General features: G+C 43.2%; 1 protein-coding gene and 1 pseudogene across 1 annotated transcript in view; both read left to right on the plus strand.

The window, feature by feature from the left end:
* The window catches only part of LOC107564064 (rho GTPase-activating protein 7-like), a 2,633-nt gene extending 438 nt beyond the window's left edge, over positions 1-2,195 (plus strand). Inside the window, exons 2-4 of the mRNA XM_016249062.1 lie at positions 773-807; positions 950-1,013; positions 1,137-2,195. Of these exons, the coding sequence (XP_016104548.1) occupies positions 773-807; positions 950-1,013; positions 1,137-2,195 (1,158 nt within the window). The remainder of the gene's footprint in view (positions 1-772; positions 808-949; positions 1,014-1,136) is intronic.
* On the plus strand, positions 2,052-12,090 carry LOC107564065 (rho GTPase-activating protein 7-like; annotated as a pseudogene).
* Positions 12,091-12,433: the final 343 nt, after the last annotated feature.

Below are 12,433 nucleotides of genomic sequence, written 5' to 3' on the forward strand. Positions count from 1 at the left end.
TGCACTATAACAAAGAGTGAAAAATTTAAGGGGGTCTGAATACTTTACGTACCCACTGTATATATATATATATGTGTGTGTGTGTGTGTGTGTGTAAGCATGTTGGAAGACACTGACAACTAATGGCTATTCTTGGCTACAGCCCTACTATTAAATCCACAATTAGAGTGATTCATTGGGGAGCTTTGTGAATGGGGCTTTTGCCATTAGAAATCTAATCAAGCTAAAGTATCCACCTTTTAAAAGTACTACATTTCCAAATAATTGCTGAAATAAATGTGTGACGAGAGGGGCGGGGCCGAGAGCCGTGGGAATGGACCGAGCGACACCTGCGCCACTCACCGGTCTCGAGTCTCACGGAGGAGCTCCGGAAGGATACAAAGGAGGAGTGACGACAGGGAAAGACGAGAGAGGACCAGGCCTGGATTTTATTTTGTGTTTTGGTTTCGTTTGTGCGCGGCAGTTGTCCGCGAGGGGCTGTCGTGCTATTTTGTGTTTATTTTATTATTAAAGTTGTGTTTGAGTGTTCGCCGGTTCCCGCCTCCTTCTTCCCGATCTACAAACTTTGTTACAAAATGGAACGGAGTAAATGTAGCTTGTTACTACCCATCTCTGATCCTACAAAACTGCAAATATAATTTTACTGCAATTCAATTGACTTTCTTTGCCTTCCAGATTACTGTTTTCCCATTGACATAGACTAAGTGAAGAGTGACCATGAATTTCTGGATCAAGATCTAGTTATGGTTAATTATTCATATTTCCCCATGAGCTGATTCGCTACAATGCCTTAGATTCTCTCTGCAGGTAGTGCTTTTTACACCTCGGCTGCTTGAGTGCATGCTATGCTATGCTGACGTAGAATGATCACTTCTTGCTAATTGCAGTGGGAAGAATTTGAGAGGGACATCATGTTGTTTTCCTATTTGATGTTTTATTTTGCTTTCAGGAGATTAAGTACCTTAAACAAGTGTGTGGCGATAAAGCTGGAGTTCAGCCGATCCAGAAGAAGGGTGAGTGAGAGAAAACTCTGGAGAAGATACATGTAAACACTGTGTATAAATAAAAGAAGCCTTAAGAAACAGTTCCTTCTTTCTGTTCTTTGCTGTGTATAACAAATAATTTTGTACATGTAGGGAGATGAAGAGGAGGATGAAGACCTCTTTGCCATCAGCCCAAAATGGTCATTCGACAGGAAGAGCAAACGCTGGATCCGTGTGGATGACGATGATCTACTGCACTCACTGAACTGCTCCATTTCAAGACTGAGGAGATCCGGAAGCTGTGAGAGCTCTTTTACCAATAGCAGGGAGCGACGTGAGCTTTGTTCCACTCATAGATTTAGTAATGCTGACAGTGAAAGGGGAAGTGCTTCCAACAAAATTGCAGAGGAACCCGAAACAAGTCGTAGCTCCTCCAGATGCCCCTCGAACTATAAGCCCCAATCTCCCGACAATTCATCCAGCAGACCTCCATCTCTCAGTGAACATCACATTTTGAGCAGTGAAGAATGCCTCCCTGAAAGGCCTCCAGTAGAAAAAGACAAAAGCCTTCTCCGGAAGATGGAGAAACTCAGATTAAGAGGAAGCACACTACAGCCACACACTCAAAGTGGGAAAGCCAGACCTGTCATAAGTGGACCAATTATCCAGGAAGGTCTTGGTGAGGAAAAGCTGAAGCATCTTCAATGTCTAGACTTAGTGAGGCTCCAGGACAAGACTGTAAATCCTGTATCCTGTTCATCACCCTCTCAATCAAGTAGCAGTTCCTTAGAAAGCAGCAGTGCGGTCAGCACGCCAAGCCCTGTGACCAAGGTGCGCAGCAACTCCAAACGCCATGGACTGTCCAAACAAGAAGACAATCAGAAGCAAATCAATGAGCAGCATTTCAACAACCAGCACAACCTTGATGTCAACAACGTCTTTGAAATTCCCCATGGACACAAGCCAGGGAAGTTCCCAACAGTGCTCTTACACAACAGCACCTTCTCACCTATCAACAACACTTCGGTCAGTTGGAAGACTGGGAGTTTCCATACTTGTGATCACCGTGTCAGCATTTATGACAATGTCCCAGATCATATGAAGATTTTAGATGATGTCTTCTCAGATTTGGACTGTGTAATGGAACGCATTTGTGGCCTGCAACAGTTGGTAAACTCTTGGACAGACAAGTTGTCAGAGGACGGGGATTAAAATTTTTCCCACTCGGGTGCTCCCTCACCCTCCTTTCTGACTGACATTCACCTTGAGATCAAAGAGCCAGAAGAGACCAATTACGCTGCCCTAGAGGAGGCATACAACAAGAGCTCAGATGCATTTGCATAAAATGCTCAGCCTACAGATCATACTGATCGGTAAGAAACACAAACTACTATTTTATTGAGGCAGCTGGGACAAGAAAAAGTGTCTGATCTAATTAATGATACATTCTAGGGATCTAGAATATATATTTCCCTCATTCAATCAAGAGAAAATGCTTGCAAGACCTTTATCATGCACTGACAAAGTGTATCTATACAAAAGTTGGTTGATTTCATACATTTCAGAATACAGAGGCCCCTCTGGTCCAGTGCACAAATGCTTTCAATGAGTAACCCCAGCACAGACATAGAGGCCAAATCAGCACCACATGTCTCCATACTGCAAAGACTGAGCCTTCTCAGGCTCACAGCTCTGATGGACAAGTACTCACCCTTCAGCAAAAAAGGCTGAAACTGGTAAGGCAGGTTACGAAGAAAAGCAGAGAGGGAAAGAGCGATAGATATAATCTGGTAAAAGCAGCTTGATTAAAAACACTGAGACAATGAAAGAGGAAAAAAGGAGAGAGTGAGATTCCTGCAGTTTAGAGATTAATTCATTATTTATCCTGAGTTGCAATATTGGAAAATCTCTCAACGGACAAAATAGACATCCTATTGCCCTAAGGTTTTAAAAGTATTGAGTTCAAAGCGGGTGAGTGAAAACAAGAGCGAACCCTCTCACACCACAGGCTGCATGACACAGCAAAGTCTTGCTCAGGAAACCTGCTTGTTCTGTTCGGTGAAGCTAGTGGGACACAAATTACAGTCTTGGCTTACCGTGGTTTGTATTGAATATTCATGTGCACAAGTACATAATTGTTTAAACAACTTGATAAGTGCAATACAATAAAAATAGTATCTATTAGTGATTGACGACACTTCCTGCAAGACACCTCACCTGAAGCGATTTCAGCACCTGTAACTCTTTGATCAGAACATTAATAGGAAATATTGGTTTCACTTTATTTTGATGGTCCCTTTAACACATTCTTTTGACTATAAGTAACGTTGCACCTACATGTCTACTAACTCTCATTAGAGTATTAGGAGACTGGTAGGGTTAGGATTAGAATATGTTAACATGTACTTGCAAAGTTACTTATAGTCAGAAGAATGTCTTTTGGGAGACCATGACAATAGTCATGATGAGAGTTAGTAGACATGTAGGTGTAACATTACTTATTGTCAACAGAATGTTCAAAAGGGACTATTAAAACGAAGTGCTACCGAAATATTTGCCTTTTGCTAGCTATTTTTATGTCCTAAATATATTAACCTGTTAACCTGCACCCCCCATTTTGGAACTCACAGCTAAAAATGACCTACCTAACTTTTGAGAGTTAGTAGACATGTAGGTGTAACATTACTTATTGTCAACAGAATGTTCAAAAGGGACTATTAAAACGAAGTGCTACCGAAATATTTGCCTTTTGCTAGCTATTTTTTATGTCCTAAATATATTAACCTGTTAACCTGCACCCCCCATTTTGGAACTCACAGCTAAAAATGACCTACCTAACTTAAAAATTTAACAGTTCCTGACTTCTGTGTGCTACACACACAATTTTGGTGTCTTTGGAAAGAAGATCCTTTGGGCTTTACTATTTACTATCATACTATCATACCATCTATACTATCCAGAGATGATAATGCTCAAAAAGATAAAAAGTTATAGACACTGAAGTACCTTGAAAAAAAATTGTACCACACTGAATGTTTTTTATTTCATATAAAAAAATACATGAAATCAGTCCTGGAGCAATCCAGAAAAGTAATGGGTTGAAAATCACATGTCTCATGAGTTTCTATGTCAAATCTGAAGATACGATGAAAAATTAGATTCCTGCAACCATTTTTCTGAGACTATGTCTAAGTAATGATTATGACTATGACTAAGTAATCACACTCTAATGGCCATTCATATAGACCGCATTCACACTGATAGCTGTCATACAGACAGTAATCACACGCTAATGTGTGGTCATACAGATGGTAATCATGCAGATACAGCCACATTAACCACAAAACACACACACATATATACAGTATATTAAAAAATGTTGAAGAAAAAAAAAATTTATTTGTGCAAAAAGCCGATCGCTAAGTTACGCCCCTTTCAGATGACAGGTGAGTCATAGCGTGCGCCATGAGCCGTCACGAGAGAGCGCCAGAATTCAAATAAACAATATTCGGAGTATCTTTGACTTTTTTTATTAGTGGATGGTCTCATTCTGTTTGTGACCCTGTATGCTACAAAACCATGTTGCTTTTTACGTCCAAGATGCAGTTTTTTGAGCATAAGTTATTCCATAACGGATACAAACAATAACTGTCCCCGAAGAAATGAGACATAAACAAAGGAATTATCATCGATAATACAACGCGTTATTGCTTCGTTGGACTAAACGTGCTCTATGGGATGTTGTTCAGTGGACCCTTACCTCTCTAACTAAACTGGAATTTGCAACTGTGGATGCGTTTATGACTCGTTATTATGATGAATCTGGTACATACTGCATTTTGATTATGCATGTTTTGATATGTACTGCTTACACAAATTTAGCAAATGCATTTTTTTATAAGCTTTCCATTGAAAAACAGTGATCTATCGTCGATGCTGGAGGCTCCCCATAGAGCAATTAGTAATATGTTTGATATTATGCATTTGTATAGTTAACTGGATACAAAACATACTCGGATACTAACATAACCTCGGTTCCCTGAGATACGGGAACAAGTACTGCATCGTTAGACGCCATGGGGAAAACTCCTTTTTCTCTGATTACTGAAGCCTTTTTTACTAATGCAGTGTAACTGCATGGCCATTGTTTTCTGCAGTGAATAAAAAACTAACCAATGGCTCAGCAGCGGAGCTGCACGAGCCTATGGCCATAAAGCCCGCCAGAATGGGCGGGGTCATCTGACTATATAAGCGGGCATTCTGGCATAGGTTCCTCAGGTTACTTCGACTGAAGTGAAGACACTGGGTCGTGCAGCTACATAGTATGGCTAGTAACACAGTACTCGTTCCCATATCTCAGGGAACCGAAGTTATTTTAGTAACCGAGTACATTCCCAATCGATACTTCACTCGTACTGCATTGCTAGATGCTATGGGGAACCAGTACAATCCTGCCTTGCTATGATAGGGGAACGACCAATACTTGAACTTGCCTTAAGCACCAAAGGGGGCCAGAGGGACCAAGTATGTAGCAGGGTAAGCCCCACAAGAGGCAAAGAGGGCCAAACACACCGAGGTCAGCCCGGCCTTCAGTAATCGTTCCAAGGAAGATTCTGTACAGCCTCTGCACTCACAGAAGGCCAAGATCATACTAGAAGTAAGGCAAAACCTTGGGCCTTATATGATCTGCGAGCAGCTGCGACAGCTCCGAGAGCCAATGGTTCTTCCAGAACGGGGCTACTAGGAAAACTTGTGTTTGTGTTCCCTGATTCGCCTGATTACCTGAGGGATCATGGCGATCGGGAGAAAAGCATACAGGAGAAGGTTGGGCCAGTCATGGGCCAACGCATGCCTTTCTTTTGAAAAGTAAGTTGGGTATTGAAAGTTGTCTTTCGAGGTGAAGATGTCAACCTCTGCCTGCCCAGAGACCTCCCAAATTTTCTGAACTGTTTGCGGATGGAGAATCAGTTCCTCTGAGGGGACATTGCTCCAAGACAGCATGTCTGCTCCTCAGTTCATTATGCCCGGAACATGCGTTGCTCTCAGTGAATGCAAGTTGAGGTGTGCCCATTCCAAGAGGTGCTCTGCTAGGAAGAAGAGGTGCTTTGAGGTGAGCCCGCCCTGGCAATTTATGTAGTACCTCACTGTCATACTGTCTGAGCAGACTAGAACGTGGTGTCCCTTTGGGTCTGGCTGAAAGGTCCGAAGGCCTCGACACACTGTCAGAATTTCCAGGCAGTTGATGTGTAACTGACCGAGAGTTGGTTTGCCCTCGCACATAGCTCCCCAACCTGTGTTGGACACATCGGTCAAGACAACCTTCCTTCTGTAGACCATATCCAGAACCATACCCACACCCCGTTCCAACCACTGGGGCTTTTCCAAGGGGCCAGATCTGCCATGTAGGCCTGGTCCACCTTGATACGAAGGCGTCCGTGATGCCAAGCATGGGGCGGAACCCTTGGTTTCAGCCAGTACTGTAGGGGCCTCATGTGAAGCAGGCCCAACTGTAGCACCGGAGATGCGGAGGCCATGAGGCCCAGCATCTTCTGAAACATCTGGAGAGGGCAAGAGGCTCCAATTCTGAAGGAGGCCACGAGCTGCTGTATGGCAAGCACACGTTCCGGCGCGACTACCGCCCTTATTTGAACTGAGTTAAAAACTGCTCCCAGGAACAAGATCCGTTCAATGTAGTCATCCTGAATGGCTATTTCATGAAGGTGCAGTTCAAGTGCCTGATATCGAGGATGGGCCGTAGGCCGCCATCCTTTTTTGCGAACGAGGAAGTAATGGCTGTAGAAGCCTGACTTGCTCTGAGCTGGAGGAACTGAGGTGGGAACAACGCCGCTGAATCGCGGGGGTCTTCGAGCTAATTGAAGTGAGTAACCTTGCTTTATTATTCCCAGAACCCAATCTGACACTCCGGGGATGGCCTGCCAGGCCTCGGCCCGTGTGGCAAGGGGTTGGATTGACTTGAGTGGTAGGTCACTGTGAGGGGACCTGACACTCGCAATAAGTGGAAGAGGAGATTTGCTATTTTTTTTAGTATGTTTGTGTTTTTTTTGCCTGCTATCACAGCGGCTTGTTGTATAGGGCCCGATGTTTACAACAAACTAATTTTCATCGGCACCCGGAACTAGACTGGGTACTTGGAGGTATACTCGAGGCTGTTTGAGGGGTGGTCCGGCTGCAGCGAGATTTAGCCCCTTCCTCTTCCTGTCCCTTAGATCAGGATGACGCCTGAGGCGTGGGGTCCAGTGCTATCTTGGGCCGGGGTCTCTGACGCTTGGGAAAATGGTAGCATTTTGCTGAGGTGGAGCGCTGTCGAGGCTCAGGCTTAGGAAGCAGGCTGTGCCATTGGGGGCGCCAGCTTCACGGGCCGCTGAGTTGGCACAGACTTGGGGCAACTGGAAGCAGCTGCAGAGCTGGAACGCTTGGGCAGGAAGTGCCCCATTGCCTGGGATGATTTCTGTGAAGCGTTCAGCGAAGCCTTTGACCGAAACAGGCCAGTGGGAGAGACCGGGGAGTCAAGGTAGGGGACCTTATCTGTGTCCTTAATCTTCATAAAGGTCAGCCTTAAATGGCACTCGAGCACCACCAAGCTGGCCATTGACCTGCCGATCGCCTGAACCGTCGTCTTTGTGGCGCGCAGAGCCAGGTGAGTCGCACTGTGTAGCTCCTTAAACGCAGCCTGATTGGGACAAGACTCATCCATGCAGTGGAGGAGTTTGGCTTGAAAGACCTGGAGAACTGCCATAGAATGTAGCGCGGAGGCTGCCTGCAGGCCAAGGAGTAAGCTCGTCCACAGAGGGCAGATGTCTTCCTGCACGGCTTGGAGGGGTGAGCGACTTTCGCCTTCCACCCAATGACAGTGGGCGGGCAGAGATGCGCGGCCACTGACTCATCCAAGAGAGGCAGCTTCTCATACACTTTTTCTTCAGCACCATCAATGGAGGTGAGGGCGGTTGAAATCGAAGTACACAGGCGGGCTGAGTAGGGGGCGCGCCACGATCTGGTGAGCTCTTCGTGGAACTTCGGAAGGAATGTAGAGGCTCACTGACAAGGGGCCTGACGGCTCCCCGGAAGGAACCATTCGTCCAGGCGGCTGCGAGTGGGCTCCTCTGGGGTAGACCACTCCAATCCCAGCTCCTCGACCACCTTTGAGAGGATGCGGAATAGTTCGGCATCCATCCCTGGCTTGGCGTCGTTGGGCTCGGAAGACGGAAAGAGGGTGGGGTCGTTGGCCGAGCCCGACAGATCCTCTGCATCCGAGGCCGCCAATGACATACTGTCATTCAAAAAAACGTCCTCATTTCCACCCAATGAGACCAAGTCACCCACGCTGGCGAAGGGACACTGATCTGAGCGGGTGAAGAGGACAGGAGAGTCCTCTCTATGTGGAGAAACGGAGATCCTCTGCTCCGCTGTTTTTTCCTCACAGGCTCCTGGGAGGAAGAAAACGGGTGGGTGCAAGGAGCGAAGTTGCTCTCTGAAAAGAAAGTGATCTGCAAGCACAGAGAGGCGAGACTCATGTTTTCGCAATGAGAAAACTCCATCTGATGATGAGCAAGGCTTCTGCGTGGGATTCCCCCAGGCAGGAAACGCACTTTCTGTGGCCATCATCAGCGTGTAGGGGAGCCCTGCATGAGCCACAATAGTGGCACGGCATTTACAACAACGCTGGTGAAAATTTTGCTCTTTAGAAATGTGCTTTTTTAGAACTTGCCGGATGGTGGCAGGGGATGCTCTGACAGCTGCACGGACACTGAAGGCGGTTCGAGCTGGAAGCGCGGAGCAGGAACAGCAGAATAGTACAGGTCGCTGAGTTAGCTTCAATCTGTTACGAGGCGTGTCAACCACGAGAGGCTTCGGGTCTCATACATCAGCGAAGAGAAGATCGTCGTTGTTGAAGGAGAAGAAATCTGAGGAACCTATGCCAGAATGCCTGCTTATATAGCTAGATGACCTCGCCCATTCTGGGGGACTTCATGGCCATAGGCTTGTGTAGCTCTGCTTCAGTAATCGGAGAAAAAGGAGTTTTCCCCATAGCGTCTAGTGAGTGAAGTATCGATAGGGAACAATGTCTTGGCGAGGATAATTGACTTTTTAAGAAAAGAGCAGAGGTGTAAAGAGTACCTAAAAACCATACTTGAGTGAAAGTACAGATACCTTACAGTGAAAATTACTCCACTACATGTTACAAGTCACCAATTCCAAAACAACTTGAGTAAAAGTCTTAGAGTATCTGATTTTAACAGTACTTAAGTATTTTACTTGTACTAAATATAGGCTCAAAGATGCACTAGTCAAAGAGACATGCCAGTGAAAAACTGTAACATTGTTGTGGAGAAGCTGCGGAAAACAGGCAGAGGCAAGGATCTATGTGCTGGTATTTCATGGAAATACTAGAACAAACAATAAAGCAAAAACCAAAGGGAACAAAGAACAGAATGACTGGCAAACAGACAATCATTACATTCAACAACTCACAAGGAACTAAAGAAAAGCTAGGGCTATATATACACACAGGGGGCTAACAAGCTTAACAAGATAAGACATACCTTAGGTGTTTATGTAGTTAATAAAACCTTACTTGTATCACACTTGACGTGTTCATTGTTTACTCATAACCGGAGTCAATAATCATGCAGATTTACGTTACAAACTTATAGAATTGTACAGTAAGAAAGTTATTTCCTTTAACCAGGAAATTAACGTTCTTAGAATTGACAAGACGGTTGACCCTGAGTGGTCAGCTAAATATCTACAGTGGATCTAAAATATTAATAATTAATCATAATTAGTTATGGTTAATTATTCATATTTCCCCATGAGCTAATCCGCTACAACGTCTTTTGTAGCAGAAATAAACTGCAGCAGAAAAAGCTAGGTCCATGCAAAATGTAATGTATAACTGCAACACTCATTTCAAATGTAGTGGGGTAAAGAGTACAGATACTCATTCAAAAATGTAGTGAAGTAAAGAGTAAAAGTTGCTAATATCTTTGATACTCAGTACAACTACAAAGTACCCGAAAAGATACTCAAGTACAGTAACTAATTACATTTACTCCAATACTTTACACCTCTGGAAAGGAGTAATAGGGCTGTTTGTTTTAACAACCATTGAGCATAACTACAAAAGTTACAAAGCTCTGAAGTCTACCCCTCGCATTCACATTGATCATTTGCTTGATAATTCAGCATCCTTACTGTGAGTCAGCTCACTTGGATTTCAGATAAGCAATTCATTCAAAACTTCTCCCTTTGATTTATTTTACAATAAACAATATATGAAACTGGTTATTGCAAATATGTATACAATGCAGAGCCTCTTGAACATAAACAGCCACATTGAGTCACTAGGGCAACATAGCTGAGTTAAAAGAATAAGGTGGATATTGATATTGTCTTTAATTGAACGACACAGCTTGGTGTTGATGAGAGTTAGGCTAGAGAAATGAAAGGGCAATTGAGGCTAAAGGTATCAAGAGAAATGAAATTGTATGAAATTTTGAAAATCAAATTAGTTGGCTCTGGCAAAACCGAATTTAATTGGCTTTGAAATTTTATCTCAAGGTCCTTGAACCTGATTTATATAGAAATAATGAAAAACAGGCCTTAAATTCCTGTCAGGTTATCTTTTCTACTACACAGCCTATAGCCATGGCAGTAAGTTCACTGTCTAATGAAAATAGGCCTTTCAGAATGGAAATAAATATGGGCTTTGCTAAACAAAAAGGATAGTTTGAGATTCATTGCGAGCCTTTCACCAGCAGGCCAATATATACTCAAAGATTGAAATAATTACATCCATTTTAATTGCTTTATTTCTTTACTATTGGATTCCTCAAACTCAGAGAGATTAAAAAACACGAAGCTTATTACAAAAAAAAATTAAATGTCAGTTCAACACGTGCAAACATTTATCACTGATGCACATGAGGGCCTCACAATACTGCTAATACGGTTAATGTGATCTGCTTAATATACTCTGCTACTTCTACATTTATAGCAATACTACATTATCACAGACAAATATAGATGAGTAATGCAAATGGCCGTATAAAAATACATCACTGTACACTTCTGCCATTCTAGGACTGTGCCGAAAGTCTACCGAAAAGTTAAACCTTCAGAACATAAAAGCAGAAAGGTGTTTGGGGTGCCTTTGCTCAAGAGTATCCAGCAATCAGGGAAGCCTTTGACACAAAGTATTTTGAGAGCAATGGAGTTCTTAAGCACTGAGTGTTTGGATCAGGTATGTGATCCAGCTACCAACCAAAAAAAGTTTAATTTGCATAATTATCTGAAAATTATGCTTATATAACATATTTTTCTTGCTTATCCATACCAGGATTTCACAGGAAAACATGACTCTACATCAGTTCTCATTCTATCCTCATCAACAAAAACTGTCATTAACAAAAATGTATTTTATGCAGTCATAAAATTATGTAAACGCATAAGCAAAGAATTGTCAAAATAAAGTTTTCAGGTGAAATGTCTACCAAAGGTTCTCTTGCACTATACTGATTTGAAACGGTGTTGGATGATTTGTATTTTCTCAAAGAGAAAAAAGTATTTTTCTCAAATACTTTAGCACCACTAGTGTACACTTTGCCTGAATGCAGCACATTTTACCTGTGACAGCGAATTTTAGGTTGTGCATAAATGTATGTAGAGTCACATGTTTTCCTATGAGACTAGACAGGCTGAAACCATATCTGCAAATAAATTATATCTCTATAAAAGTGGTTCATAAAATATTTAATGTTATTGACCAAGTTTCTATCCATGAGTATTATATGATAATTGCAGCAGAGTAAACTGCAGCATTTCACTCTGTAACAGTTCATCCCTTGCCAACTCATATTTTGGTCGAACCTGACAGGTTGGGCTCTTCCGAAAGTCTGGGCTCAAATCCCGTATTCAAAATTTAAGGCACATGGTGGAGGCTGACCCCGATGGCATGTCCTTTGAAAATCAGTTGGCTTTTGATGTGGCCGACATGTTGAAGCAGTATTTCAGAGACCTGCCTGAACCCGTCTTCTCCAGCAAACTGTGTGAAAGTTTCTTGCTGTTCTCTTGCTGGCAAAATGAGTAGGAATGCGCACTGCCTAATTTTGAGCTACAGGCCAGAGATGGGCACTCGAGTTAGTGATTCGGACTCGAATCGCATTTTTATAGACTCCAGATTTGACTGAGACTCGACCTGAAATGACTTCCGACTTGACTCGATTCGACTCGAGGCAAAGGACTCGTGAAAAATGTAAAAGTAACTTGAGTCTTTTATCCTTGAATACTTGTATAACTGATATTCAAAAGGCAGACCGCATCCGGACCGTGAGCCATAACACAGCACCATTTTTAGTGAACAGCGCATCAAAACAATGGATCACATAACAAGCGCTCAAGGTCGTTTATGGTAAATATCTTTCAGCGCTATA

The sequence above is a fragment of the Sinocyclocheilus grahami genome, unplaced genomic scaffold (genome assembly GCF_001515645.1).
Source record: "Sinocyclocheilus grahami isolate Dianchi unplaced genomic scaffold, SAMN03320097.WGS_v1.1 scaffold906.1, whole genome shotgun sequence".
Classification (NCBI taxonomy): Eukaryota; Metazoa; Chordata; class Actinopteri; order Cypriniformes; family Cyprinidae; genus Sinocyclocheilus; species Sinocyclocheilus grahami.